At 46.9% G+C, this 14,604-nt stretch overlaps 1 protein-coding gene across 2 annotated transcripts in view; it reads right to left on the reverse strand.

Moving 5' to 3' along the window:
* The window catches only part of LOC143476183 (transmembrane protein 150A), a 22,828-nt gene extending 9,388 nt beyond the window's left edge, over positions 1-13,440 (reverse strand). The window contains exons 1-5 of one of the 2 annotated variants that reach the window (XM_076974244.1): positions 13,274-13,440; positions 12,803-13,146; positions 9,132-9,179; positions 7,714-7,800; positions 5,389-5,456 (exon numbers count right to left, since the gene is read on the reverse strand). In XM_076974244.1, coding sequence (XP_076830359.1) covers positions 5,389-5,456; positions 7,714-7,800; positions 9,132-9,179; positions 12,803-12,867 — 268 coding nt within the window. In that variant the 5' untranslated portion in view covers positions 12,868-13,146; positions 13,274-13,440. Of the gene's footprint in view, positions 1-5,388; positions 5,457-7,713; positions 7,801-9,131; positions 9,180-12,802; positions 13,246-13,273 lie in introns of those variants that run through there. The other variant, XM_076974243.1, reaches the window with a different exon arrangement.
* Between the last annotated feature and the right edge of the window lie 1,164 nt (positions 13,441-14,604).

Here is a 14,604-nt window from a genome sequence, read left to right on the forward strand (position 1 = left end):
TTTTATTTTTTATTTAGAGCATCTTAAACGGGATCCCTTTCTCATTCAGGACTTTTTTCCTCTTCAAAGTAAAAACCTAAAACACTCAGATAAATGAATACATACGGTAGGTTGGCTTTATTCAGCTTTTATTTATTCACTTACTTATTTTTTATGAAACGTTAGAGAACATTAGCCGTCAGTGCGCATTGCGCATATCGAACTGTCAGACACTAAAATGTCAAAAATATTTAAAATAAAATATGCCTGCCTGAAAATATAAAAACATTGACACACAACAGCAAAAAATATAAGGAAAGGTTCAAGTAACGGGGTTTAAAAGCAAACAACAAAAAATGTTTATAGGCTACTTGCCAAGACGCACCGTGACGAGACGAGATGAGATGACACGACCGAAACGACAAACCGCTGAACTGTTTTTTTTTTTTTCGCCTTACGCGTTTTAAATGGTATGCCATGTTGGTTGTTGTCGTGCGAAATGAAAGACGTTGATGACATAACTTGCACTTTACTTTGTTTGATTCATCTTTATCTTTTTCAAACTTTTGAAGTTTTTTAGTAGCCATTAATCTCGGTAGATGCTGCGTATTCTGTGGCGTGTTCAGCTCCGCTCGTTTGGATTGTGCAACTGCAGGGTGTGATTTATTAATGTGTAGTAAGTAAGATGCCTTTTGTTAATGCGCAAACATCATTTTTAAATATTTATTAACAGAAATTAGGATGATTTTATTTGACAAAAGGCTATATATAACGAAAACAAAGACATTTCATGTAACAACTAATGCTTAGCTGCATCCTTGGGCACCACCATGCAGTTAGAATGGTACATTCGACTATGACGTTCATAGTCGACTAGGGGGTATAGTCGACTATAGTCGAATCAGCGACTATTGCAGGTCACCCCTACCTTTTAACACACTTTTACACACCTTTACACTTAACACACTACTAACACACACATTACAGTACACTCTGCGCCATAGAGAAACTCTCCCATGCCGGGAGGCACAGTAACCATCAAAACGAAACCACTGCTTGCCAAAAGGGACTGGATTCCTATAAAAAATATCCTGGTTTCCAAGTGACTCCCACCTCTTCTTGAACTCCTTCCTAACATAAAATTGCCGACGGTAATGTCAAAGTAATGACATGTTCCACGTTCTCTAAATAGTTAGCACAACAAAACTACTGTCCATACAGCAAAATAAAATATTAGCCTAGCGCACTGCCACAATGAGACAAAAGAAATTGTAGCTTGTGTGTGTATTATCTTATTTCATGTCTAATCAGCACCAAGGACCCTGAGCACGGGCACCAAGACCCTCTAACAGCCCAGCAGGCGTGTGCACGCCACAGTAGAACTTGTCCCTGCACTTAACTGGCAAGAATCTGCATGACAACACACACATGCACACACACACTAATGTCCGGTGTTCCTTAGAACCTATTCATTGTTTTCCTGGAATAGCTGGGGTGTGGGGTGACTGGGGGGGGGGGGGGGGGGGGGTAACAGGGGTGATTGTTGTGTGCTGAGAGGAGTCGAACGTTGGCTCGCCTGCTCGGTTTGCTCTGCAGAGTTAATGCTTAATGAAAGTGGACTTGAACCGGCCGGCTTGGGGATGATCGTGGTGTCGGGTCACCCCTCACGCTTGCAACCGCTTCTGCAACCTCGCACTCCACGGGGATTGTTCCCGAGATGTTCACACTCACGGCGAGCCCGCAACACTCTCGCCAGCCCTAGCACCCCTCTAACAGTGCTGCCGTCACGGCCAGACGTTACAGGCAACAGGCTCCCGTGACCTTTGCCTTGACAAGGGGCACAACTCAGGCTGCACGCCGACAAGCTTCCTACACTCCACGAGATCAGAACCACCAGATCTGTAGAACATGTGTGGCCAGCACGCACACAAAATCACTAAAGAGGAGCTCCAGAGGCAAAAGAAATCAGCTCCTTTGTCCTTTTTGTCAAAGCTCAGATGCACCAGACAGTCAGAGTGAAAAACAACTCCATGTTGACTCCATTAGTGTGGAGAGGAGAGCTCGCCACGGTCTGCCAACACACACCAGCTAGGCTCACACTCTCCAGGATGCGAGGTGAAAACGGCCACAGGAAACGAACACAAATCCAGCACACGCAGCGATTCACAACCAGCTAAATTTATCTGTGCAACGACTAGAGTGTGCTTAGAGCTGACCGTAACGCGATACGGACTTGACACACTTTACCGCACACCTCCTCACTGGTGCGGAAGTGCGGTGTTCACTGAAGCACTATTCTTAGTCCAGGGGAGGTCAGTGGCTCACCTCCAGTTTAGCCAAAGCAAGGCAGAAAGATAACAGAGGTCACGAGAGATCGATCTGAACACTCTATAGACCAGGCGTACTCAACTAAATTTGTCCGCGGTCCAATTTTGGCAGATACCTGTGACCTGAGGTCCGGATGGGGGGGGGGGGGGGGGGGGGGGGGTTGTGGTGTTTTGTCCGAAACGATATGTGGTAGAAACACCCCTCAAAACAGGGGAATGAACATTTACCTGACCAATTTTAATGTTGCTATGTGTTTCAGGTTTGAAAAGTGCTGGAATTTAGGTTAAAGTACTTTAAAATGCTTGAAATTGTAACTACTTGGTTTCACAACAAATCTGTCTGACTGAATAGTTCTCTTGTATTAGGTTAACAAATACGAGCCTCTTGTAATTCCAGGACGAAACACGAGAGAACGTGAAGACGTGAAGATTGGGCGTTTTTAAAATAAACAACCATTAAATAATGTGATAAAAAGCGAATTATTTCGAGTATATGTATAAATATTTAACTTAACATGCTGGGAAATATTATATGTATAAATATAAATATATGTATAAATATTTAATGTTTAACATGCTGGGAAATATTGAAATGGACCTTGAAAGTGACGTACAAGTGCTTGAATTCCACCTTATAAAGGTGTATGAACCCTGAAAACGTGACTTTGTTCATTGCGCTGAAGCGCGGCGCGCGCGAAGTTACAAAATTCGAGAGGTGCACGACCTCGCGAACCGACAGCGCGCGTTATTTTCGCCGCGCGGACCCTCGCGCCGCTCGCGAAGCGTCAACCAGGCTTGTAGCCCGGGGGGTGGCGAACGTAAGTTGTTGAGCGGGGGTGGCAAACGTAACACTCGTGACGGAGTGTTTTTTCAATAGCCCTGAAATAAATGTTACGGTTTTGTTTTGGTCCGTATCCAGTTAATCAGGAATGAGATTGGGTCCGGACAGGACTGCGTTCGGGTCCGGATCCGGACCGCGGTCCGCCAGTTGAGTACCCCTGCTATAGACCAACAAGAGTTGGTGTTTGTATGTGTGGGCACGTTTCCTAGAGCCGAATTCTTCTCCCCAGAAGGCAGCTCATGGCCACACATCTTTAGTGTTTGCCCATGCGGTGCACACCACTCCTGGGAGGGTGAACGACTCGACCCCGGGCACATCGGGCGGCTGAACGAGAGGTCGAGTAAACAGAGGCGGTGAACGACCCGGAGAGCAGGACCAGGGATGAGGGAGATGTTCCTGCCGCAGGTTCACGCCTCCATCAGCCTGGGCTCATGTCATCCACCTTAATAGCAGCCACTGAAATTAGGCCACGTGTGAGTGTTCGAGGTGCACATGAGCAGCTCCCCGTGACATCAGCTGAGCAGCAGACGTCACGTCACTGTCGGCCCCCCCAGTGCCTTTCGAATGACGGCATGCTGTCAAGCTGTTTGCTGTAAACACATTTGGCTGTTACAGGAGCTGTTGAAATTGTGCTGAGTGTTAACACCGATGTTGGGAACTGTGTTAGTCACCCCATGAATGTGTTAACTGCCAACCTAATGACAGGGCATAAAAACAAGAGCAATATGTTTGCACAAAGGGCCCAGATTACCTTTCACCTGCAGGACAAAACCAGAGTTCCCAAATTCAGGAATTCAGGGTGGATTTAAAAGTGAAAGTACTCCGTAGAGAAATCAAAACGTTAGCGTGGAATGCGGTCCCAGCTGCTCAGGGGCTGATGGGAAGGGGGAGGAGCCGGGATCGGCACGGTGATGACAGGCGTTACAGCACTGACTACTGCTCTTCAGAGCCAGTCCCTCTCCATTGGTGTGTCCTGCTGGTGTTGTTGTGTTCAGCTCTGCCTTAGACTCTTTAGGGAGATGCGCCTCAAAAAACACACAAGCTGCAGCTATGGGGTGAGCTAACAGCTCTTGGCAACCCGAATCCACACGAGGAAGGGTGGCATTGACTCTACTGGTATTTACTGGGTCTAGTTATACAAAACCCCTTCCAGAAGGTCCTCTCGATCCAGTGTAAGCACCTACATTACACTTGCACTGTTTAAACACAGCAGCGGCATACATCATGGGGCAACAGCCCACTCAGATAGCACGATAAGGCTAAATGAGGGCCTAAGAACGGGGTCCCTGCGCAGTAAATCCTCATGCTGGGACCCTCAGGCACTGCTGGAAAAAGCACTGTCTTTTCCTCAACAAACCAGTTAGTCTGAGCTGCCGGGACCAGTCTCTCGGCTCACGAGACGTGGAGCACTACCAGCCACCAGCCGAGAGCAGAGGACCAAGAGCCCACATCAGAGTTTACCAGAAACACCAAACAAAAGGCCTTTTTGCTCAGAGACTCCACTATGCCTGCAGCAGAAGGCACACTTGTTGTGACAGGCACGTTCTGGGTATTTTGCGGAGTGTTTTCTTTGCCGAAGTCCGATTGGCTGTTGTCAGAAACGTCTCTACGTGCCAACAGACTGTCGCGTCAATCTTAATAAGACAAACCTCCTGAGCCAACGCGCATTAAAGGCTGGGTGCTAAAATGTCACATTTATGTTAGCGGCTAAGGGCAGACCTCACCAGTACATATTGCCGATATGGAATTTGGTCCACTAATGTTTTGATAATGAAGTATTTGTTTTTGTGTTTTGAACTTGCTTTTCGATGACTTGTCACTGTCTGTGTGATGTGGTCCCTGCTGAATTTCATGATTCATCTCCAGCTCTCTGCAGCCTGTCTGCTAAACTCAGTCTGCGATACATGGTGACCACATAGGTCACCGGTTTTCTGATGTCACAATGCAGATGGCATGGAAACAGCTCCATCTCAGAGTAAAAGAAAAAAAAAAGAAGCATATCTCCCCGCCCACCTTCCCACACACTGCTCCGCCCTCACACACTGCTCCGCCCCCACACAATATCTCAGCTGCTACTCCCCTGTAAACGCAACAATAAATGTCCATGCAACTGTACACTTCATCAGTGTATGTGGTCTGTTATGGACTATTATTAGATTACAACCTAAACGAAAACAAACTCTTCTTCCCAGTGTTGGCGTGACTTGTGTATGACGTACAGCACAGTAAACACACACTTACCCATGAAGGAGCCTGTACTGCAGATAAGACTAAAGAAGCAGCTCTCTGGAGGCAGTGTGCCACATTTACTGCAAAGGAAAACACACACACACACACACACACACACACACACAGCGGTTAAATGTGGAATGCTTGTTCTGAAAGCCCAGACAGAGGGCTGTCCCTGGATCAGCTCTTTTTTCGACTCGTTGCCACACTGGGAGAATAACATAACGGTATTTCAAAAATGCTCCATGATCATCAACCTGAAGGAGTTAAAATGTGTATGCACACTCCCAACACACACACACACACACACACACACACACACTCACACTCACACACTCACACACTCACACACTCACTCACGATGCAGCTGAACAGACCAGACCCTCCTTGGGCTGGTGGGAGGGGCCACTAGAGCTGAGTGACAGGAGTGGGAGGGGCAGATCGGAGACTCGAGGACCCCAAGACGCCGATGAATCGTCACCCAGCCATCAGAGCGTATGATGTGCACTAAAGCAGCAGCAGGACCTGACCCAGTTACTCCGACCGCCCCCAGCGCGGTGGTCCGACTACAGCACTCTGCAATAATGCGTGTTCACCAAAGACAGACGCCCCCTGGGAATTACTGAGGGAGTCACATTACTACCTCCCCCTCCCCGTCATATACCTGGCTGCTCACTCTTACCCAGGCAATGGAATTACAACACGACAAAGCTGCCAAATCTGATTAATAACAGCTAGGCCAATAGCACTGCATCTAATCTGGCACCTGTATCCTTAATCCAACTTAAACTCAATCTCGTCGAGGGGCAAAACGCATCTCAATCGTCAGAAAGAACACTGACGAAAATGCTCTAGAAATCTGCACACAAAACACGTTTGAGCATAATGGTCACATTTCCTTTTCATGAGCTTCTTTTTTGCAGGTAGCCTCTCTTTTGTATTTCTTTATGTAGCCCTACTCAGCTGCTGGTAATACACGCACTTGTGAGAGAAGTGTGTGTATGATAAAGGTCTCCTGTAGTGTCCAGTTTGAACACGCTTTAGTCTCACAGGGTGTCTGGCCTTTCACCCACTAAACTACACCTCTGTGCCAGGAAGAGAAGAGTACAGGAAAGAAATGTAACATTCCCCTCCCCAACACACACACACACACACACACACACACACCCACCCACCCACCCTCACGAACACATGCCCTCACCCACACACAGACCCACGCCCACAGACCCTCAACCAATACACACAAACCCACACCCACAGACCCACACACACACACACACACACACACACACACACACACACATGCCCTCACCCACACACACACACACACACACACACACACACACCCTCACGAACACATGCCCTCACCCAAACACAGACCCACACTCACACCCACAGACCCACACAAACACCACAGAGGCAGCATCCGCACAGATCGAGAATACCCACAGACATCCAAGAATAACACATGCACATAAACACTACTTATGAAACTCCATACGCTACACTGCTTTGATGGAACAGAAAAATTAGCTTATGGGAAAAGACGGCACACATCCCATAATATGCACAGCAATATTTACATTCTGCCTTTGCTTTTCCATCTTCTAACTGTTTAAAAGAGGCAACTAAGCAAGCAACACACACTTCCCCCAAAGTCCAACTTTGTTTCCTGGCAAAATCAGGGGAATTCCTTCATTGGAGAGGCATGCACAAGCGCATCCCGCAGCGCACACACACACACACACACACACACACACACACACACACACACACACACACACACACACCACTCTCCGTCATTCCTGTTACAAAAGGTGATTGTATAAAAATGAAGATTATGAAGAAAAAGAAATGAGCGTGGTGAAGAAACACAGGAGCTCAGAGGCAGACATGCGGTGATGAGGTCAGAGGTCAGCAGGGGCCAGACGGGATCACACACTCAGCAGGCAGAGGATGGACCCGTTAGGCTCACGGCCTGTTCATGAGTCTAAACCCCAACTAGTCATATAGGGAAATACTGAACTTACACTCCACTCAACAGTGTGTAACACAGAGTACAAGGAACATTCTGGTGAAAAACAGAGAGAGAGAGAGAGAGAGAGAGAGAGAGAGAGAGAGAGAGAGAGAGAGAGAGAGACAGACAGACAGACAGACAGACAGAGAGTGAGACAGAGACAGACAGACAGAGAGAGAGACAGAGAGAGAGAGACAGACAGAGGAGAGTGAGACACAGACAGACAGACAGACAGAGAGAGAGAGAGAGAGAGACAGACAGACAGAGAGTGAGACAGAGACAGACAGACAGACAGAGAGAGTATGGAGGGTTTCACAGACCTGATGAGAGGGACATTGTCTAGTGTGCAGCACAGAGTTGGTCCTCTCTGCATGGACAAGTCCTCCTCACATGACTGATTATACATCCTGAAACAAACAGATGAATGCTGAAGACTGAAACTGCATCAAACTAGTAACGGGGTCACCTGACCTCCAACCTTAAACATCACTCACACACATGAGACAGGTCTAAGCACTTTATACACTATGGGACTATCTGTTTGTAAACACACAGAACTGCATTCCAGCCCCTGGTGAAATAAATAATGTTTAGATTTTTTTTTTTTATCCGAAAACACAGTGATAATTAATTAATAAAACAAAGTAAAAAAAATAAGTAGTTACAAACTGCATCCAAATGTATTAAAAACAAACAATTGTGACTTGTATGGACTAATTCCTCACCGTAAACACCAAGAGGAGTTTGTGTTTTGGGACAAACTTGACTGTGTAATGCAGGTTCCTGGAAAAGTGCCATTTATCTCAAACCCTCATCTAGGCCGATGTGGAACGTCTCGTTGGAGCAGAGCCCAGGACTACGCATGCACTCAAAATGAACCCGTCGCACAAAGTGTTTCCACAATCGAGAGCACTGACCTCCACAGTGAACCGTTTTACCAAGATTCACACGTCATATTTAGACGTGCCAACGTGACCCTCAGCGCCTCCACACTGCTAACGTGACCCTCAGCGCCTCCACACTGCTAACGTGACCTTCAGCACCTCCACACTGCTAACGTGACCCCCAGCAACTCCACACTGCTAACGTGACCCTCAGCGCCTCCACACTGCTAACGTGACCCTCAGCGCCTCCACACTGCTAATGTGACTTGTTAACGTGACCCTCAGGTCTCAACATCATCAAAGCACCATCAAATAAATTTTGATTTACCAAAAGCTCTTACTTTCTGACATTTATAGAACTTTAGATAAACTGGAGGTTTAAATTAATCAATGGCTAACCGGCTGATTAGGAATACATCTGACATTCTTTCACCCTTTCTTAGAAGAACTAACTAATTATAAACTGTACTGCATGAAGTCAAGGGTTCTAATTCAGGGTAACTATTTCAAACAGGGATTATGTAAGTCATACTTCGGTTTAAAGCATGTAAACCATTATCTAATCAAGACCAGAACATGTGGGTCCCGCATGAAATGTTTATATAAACATATATAACTTGTATTGTTATTATTGTACAATATGAACGGTATGGATGGCAAGAGGAAATCCGTTTTTCGATTTGTCTTAAAATGTAATGTATAATGTCTGCCCTAATGCAAAAACCATGCTTCTGGAGTAGGTGACCGAACGCATGTTGATCTGAGACACCGTCCTACTGAGCGGACGTGTTGCTGCAGACAGACATCAGAAACTGCACAATTAAATGTAAAGAAATAAAAGCTGAAAATCTTACCAGTTATCCACAGGACACACATGCTGGTTGTAGAGGGCCATGGCGTACCTAAGAGACATGACGGAGAATTCACTACGCCGTGACGCTACTGACCGAGGGCTTTGAAAGAGTGTGGTTATAAAAGAACAAATTGATTTTAACCCTCAGAATCTAACAAATTTCCAGAATAAGTGAACAAACTCGTAACAACAAACGGAAAGAAAATTGAATGTTTTGAGGCTAAATATATTGCTTGAAAAAAAAATTGCTCCTAGTTGCATACTAGCAAAACAGTTCAATATTCAGACCAATATTCCTGAAAACTAATCTCATTACAGCAGTGACAGTTTTCACCAATCTGCTTCCCTGCTTTTCCTTACATGAATGAAAGAAATTACATGAATGAAAGAGCAGAGAACTCTGGGAAACGGAGTCAAATGGCCAGCTGATTTGGAGTTTCCTGAAGCACTTCAGTCCTCTCTCAAGCTAATGTAACAAGATCAAAGAGCATCCAGCCAGAGAGACACTGACCCTCACAGCCTGTCCGTGAACAGAGGGGCACCAGGTCCCTCTGTGAACACACACCACCCGAACATCTACATTCTCATTTTCACGAGACTGGCAGAGAAATGTCACAAAGGAAGCCCTGCGGATAAAGGGGCCCTGCAGGGTTTAGAGGATCACACAGCGAACATCTCCCTCACCACACCACTCCCCTGCTGGCTCTGGTGTCCGCCACCCAGCCTACTCAACGTGCGTCCGTCCGGTGTAACTGCATCTGACAGCGTGCAGGGTCAGCACCAGGCTAAACACCAATTAGGGCCGTTTCCATCTCTCCCTGCATCTTTGTGCGTGTGCGTGTGCGTGTGCGTGTGTGCGCGTGTGCCTGCGCATGTATGTATGTACACAGTGGGGTGCATCTCTACAGTCTGGTCCCAAGCTCAGCATCACACTGAGTGAAATTACATTTGGGAAACAAACATTCTGCCATCTGCCTCGGCTAGTGTTGTGAATAATAAGAAAGGCCGTTACCAGGTCACCCTCAAGACTAGCGGGACAGGAGGCGGGCAGGGCGCAGAAGTCAGGACAGAAAATTAAAGCAATTACTCTTGGACATGCTCCAAATCACCTGAGGTTATGGAACAAAAATGAGAATTTCAAATATAAAATTTCAACTCTGAATATTACAATTAATATTGCACAACAAGGCCAAGCAGATTAGACTGGAGTACGTAAGGTTTCTGAGTATCATTTTAAAACACTAGACGTTGACAGACCAAAATGGCGCGAGTTTTCATGAGGAAAACACGGTGAGCTGTGAGCCCGGCCCTCATCCAGAACACAGCAGAGACACCCGCACAGCGAGCCCATGTTTAGGAACCAGGAGTGTCATGGTGTAGCTGTGGAGGTGCAAGCAGGCCGGGGTGACCCATACGGGCCCAGTCTGAGGCCCCATCTCACCCCACCATCCTGCTCCAGAGTGGCCCGTCCGCTGGGGTCAGACCAGACGGGCCTGTTCATGTGCAGATGGGGCCCGGGAGCACGCAGCAGGGGCCTCGCTCTCCTGGACTGGCTGGGCCTGAACGGGCACCTAGACTGGCTTGAAATTTACGTATGTATTAAAAGCAGTGTTTACATGAGCAGTGCAACGGCACAAAGCAGAACCCAGAGACCAGCATGACAAGATCATGAACCCTGGAGGGTTGAGTAAGAGTGAAACCACACTCTCCTGGTTCCTATTCAACAGTGTGAACATAAAGAAAATTACCGTGGAAACTTCCTCTAAACGGAAAAAGTTTTAACAATATAGCACCAAGATGAAATTATCCAAAGGAACAAACTAAATCACAGCAGGTTTGATGCTCTGACTTTTGGCTATGTTCCATCAACAGATTAAGCACAAGGGGCTAAACTGAGTGCTTAAATGAACACAATTCAAATGTAGCACATTCAGCACAACAAACTGTGAGAAATATCTTTACCTGGGATCACTACATGATGAATCCTTCTTTAGGGACATAATTACAGTTGTTCCTTTTATGAGTGAAACCAACACTCACAGCAATAGCATCTATTTAGGGAGTAGCACAAGTTAGTCCACATTTCATTGGGAACCGCTCCCAGACCGTCACTAAGGGAAACGTGGAAACGTCCAACGCTTCACCTGATCTCGCAGGCAGCCAATGAGGAGTGGCGGGTGTTGTGTGAAAAGCGCAGCTAACGGCTGCACATTTGCGTTCCAATCCCCGCGGTGCTGGCGGAAGGTTTCTGTGACCACGCCTGTCCTGCCACACTCTGGGTGAGGGAGGTGAGGGTGGAGAGGGTGGAGAGGGACTCCCCAGTGCTCGGAGAACCATGGCGCCTGCGTGCACTCCACAGGAAGGAAGTAGGGAGGATCAGTGAAACGGCAGTGCACCTCGGTCCCACCTTGGAGGGAAAGGGGGAGAGACGACTGTGTGGTACACAGACCTCCTGGCCATAGACCTCCACCACTGTGAGGTACACAGACCTCCTGGCCATAGACCTCCACCACTGTGAGGTACACAGACCTCCTGGCCATAGACCTCCACCACTGTGAGGTACACAGACCTCCTGGCCATAGACCTCCACCACTGTGTGGTACACAGACCTCCTGCCCATAGACCTCCACCACTGTGAGGTACACAGACCTCCTGGCCATAGACCTCCACCACTGTGTGGTACACAGACCTCCTGGCCATAGACCTCCACCACTGTGTGGTACACAGACCTCCAGGCCATAGACCTCCACCACTGTGTGGTACACAGACCTCATGGACATAGACCTCCACCACTGTGAGGTACACAGACCTCCTGGCCATAGACCTCCACCACTGTGTGGTACACAGACCTCCTGGCCATAGACCTCCACCACTGTGTGGTACATAGACCTCCAGGCCATAGACCTCCACCACTGTGTGGTACACAGACCTCCTGGTCATAGACCTCCACCACTGTGTGGTACACAGACCTCCACCACTGTGTGGTACATAGACCTCCAGGCCATAGACCTCCACCACTGTGTGGTACACAGACCTCCTGGTCATAGACCTCAACCACTGTGTGGTACACAGAGCTCCTGGCCATAGTCCTCCACCACTGTGTGGTATATAGACCTGCTGGCTCCGCTTCCCAGAGAAAATGATCACGGAGCAGGAGTGAGACGTCCTCGGTCCAACCATGTTACAGGTGGAGGGGCACACACACCTCTCAGTCTTTCACACAGAATCATGTTCATCACTATATTTGTACAAGTCAAGCCAATAAAACTTCTTGATTGAAAGTAACAATTACTTTAGACTCAGATGGAAGAGCTCCTGAGAAAAAAAACTCAGTTTCAGTGATACTGATTACAGAGATTATCACGAGAAATCACTGCAGATTACATTTAGCCCACTGACACTAGTGCGAGACTGCCTTAAAAAGTTGTCTAAACTCTTGATATAAGATAACAGCGTTCACCAGTATAAACAAGGAAACACTGCTCAAAATAAAATGAATTCATGAGAAAACGAGTCATTTATTCATTTACTTCTGCATTAGTTTTATGGGATGCGAACTGCAAGCGGAGTATGTTAGTCGTTTATACTAAGAGAAGCACGTACGCCTGTGCACTCGTTAGGGTGCATCTCTGAACCAGCCCTGGAGGTAGAAGGTAGGAGCAGGACACTCACACGACCCATATCCCAGTGATGGTGAGGGCAGGCAGGCTGACGGGCAACATCACCCACAGAGTCATCTCCACCACGGGCTCCTGGCCACATCCACGGGAAACATCCACTTCCTTCTCCGCCTTCGCCAGCCTGGCACTTTTTGCTCATAAATGTGCATTTACGTTCGTGTCGGGGGCATCAACGCGTTCATCTCCGAGATCACACCTGAAAGAGAAGAACTTGACGTACCGAACCGAGATGTGATTCGTGATGAAGGTTATAAACCCGCCAGTAATCTGCTGTCCTAATGTCGACGGTCCCTCTCAAAGTGCCACTGGAAACGCGTCTCGGTTCCGACGAGCCCACTAAAGGTTCAAACGTGAACTTTCACAATACTTTTTTTTTTTCCAGAGCAAAATGGCTGAATGTAGCAGATCCAACTTCTGTGAACCAGCTACACAAATGTAGCGAAAACGTCTTGGGTTATCTTACCTCCCGCCACCTACCGAAGGACTACAGTCGTCTTTCTGCCACCTTTCGTTACCTCCAAACCTCCAACCCAATTACATCTGCGTCCACGACCACCTCAAACGGGGACACCGAACCCCCGACCAGTCTGGTCCCCTGTGTCAATTTTAAAACACGTTTATCGCACTGGTTCTCACCTCTTGGGTCCACTGAACGTCCTGCTGTGTCTGATTCGTCCTCCGGTGTAATGGACGTTGAGACAGCTGTTTGCTGCGGCTCCTCCTCCCGTGGAGGACATCACCTCCTCCTGGACCCTGCATGAAGCAGCACCTCCTCCTGCACCTCCAAGCATCTGTCTCCATCTTCTCCACCGTATCTCCAGTACTTTGTGAAGGCCTGCCGTATTTCTGGTCTCTTTTGACTTTGCATTCTTGTTGATTTTGAGGTTCCACTTTAACGGTGATTGTGAGAAGAAGATCTAAACCTCACATGGTCCCGTGGAGACACACGCTAGTATTTAGTCTGTGGGTTGCCAGATTGAACTGATTGAACTTTACATTTACATTTACATTTACGACATTTGGCAGACGCCCTTATCCAGAGCGACTTTCATTTTTATCTCTTTTTTTTTTTTATACAAGTGAGCAGTTGAGGGTTAAGGGCCTTGCTCAGGGGCACCTCAGTCATGGCCTCAGGTCTGGGAATCGAACCCACGACCCTCCGGTCACAAGATCAGTTCCCTAACCACTAGGCCATGACTGCCCTCTTTAGGGACTTAAGTCTTCAAAGCCTACAGGGAGCTTCGAGATTTCTACCTTAATTTCAAAATCAAGTTTTATTGGTTTGGGGTTTTTTTTTTTGTTGTTGTTTCCTGAGAACAGACTCTGATGTTTTGCTGCAAATACAACGTTTGTATACAGTGGTAAAACCTAAAAAACGTATTTGTGGCCGATGTGATCTAGAAATCAAGTTTCATCTACGGTACTGTATAGATCAATACTTTATTTTTATTTAGTGGTTACTTTGTTCCCCTTTTGCATAAACAAATAGATATGTGTAGGAGACATAAAAAATGAAAATGATTATTCCTACAATTGTAAGACCATCATATTCAAGTTAGACTGGCTGAATTTCTTGTAATGGATGATTAGAATATATAAATATGTAAGTATGAGTGTAGTTTCAAGAAACATTAGTGGGGATAGCTAGAATTTGGCCACTGAGAAAATGAACACTGCTTTGAAGAATGATTTTACCGTTTTTCACGAAGGAATCTTCAGATTTGGAGAGTGCAGGATATCTGACAGGGGTCACTATCTGTCAGTGGTCAACTGAATGTCCAAGAATGTTTTTAC

This window comes from Brachyhypopomus gauderio, chromosome 15 (assembly GCF_052324685.1).
Source record: "Brachyhypopomus gauderio isolate BG-103 chromosome 15, BGAUD_0.2, whole genome shotgun sequence".
NCBI classification, from domain to species: Eukaryota; Metazoa; Chordata; class Actinopteri; order Gymnotiformes; family Hypopomidae; genus Brachyhypopomus; species Brachyhypopomus gauderio.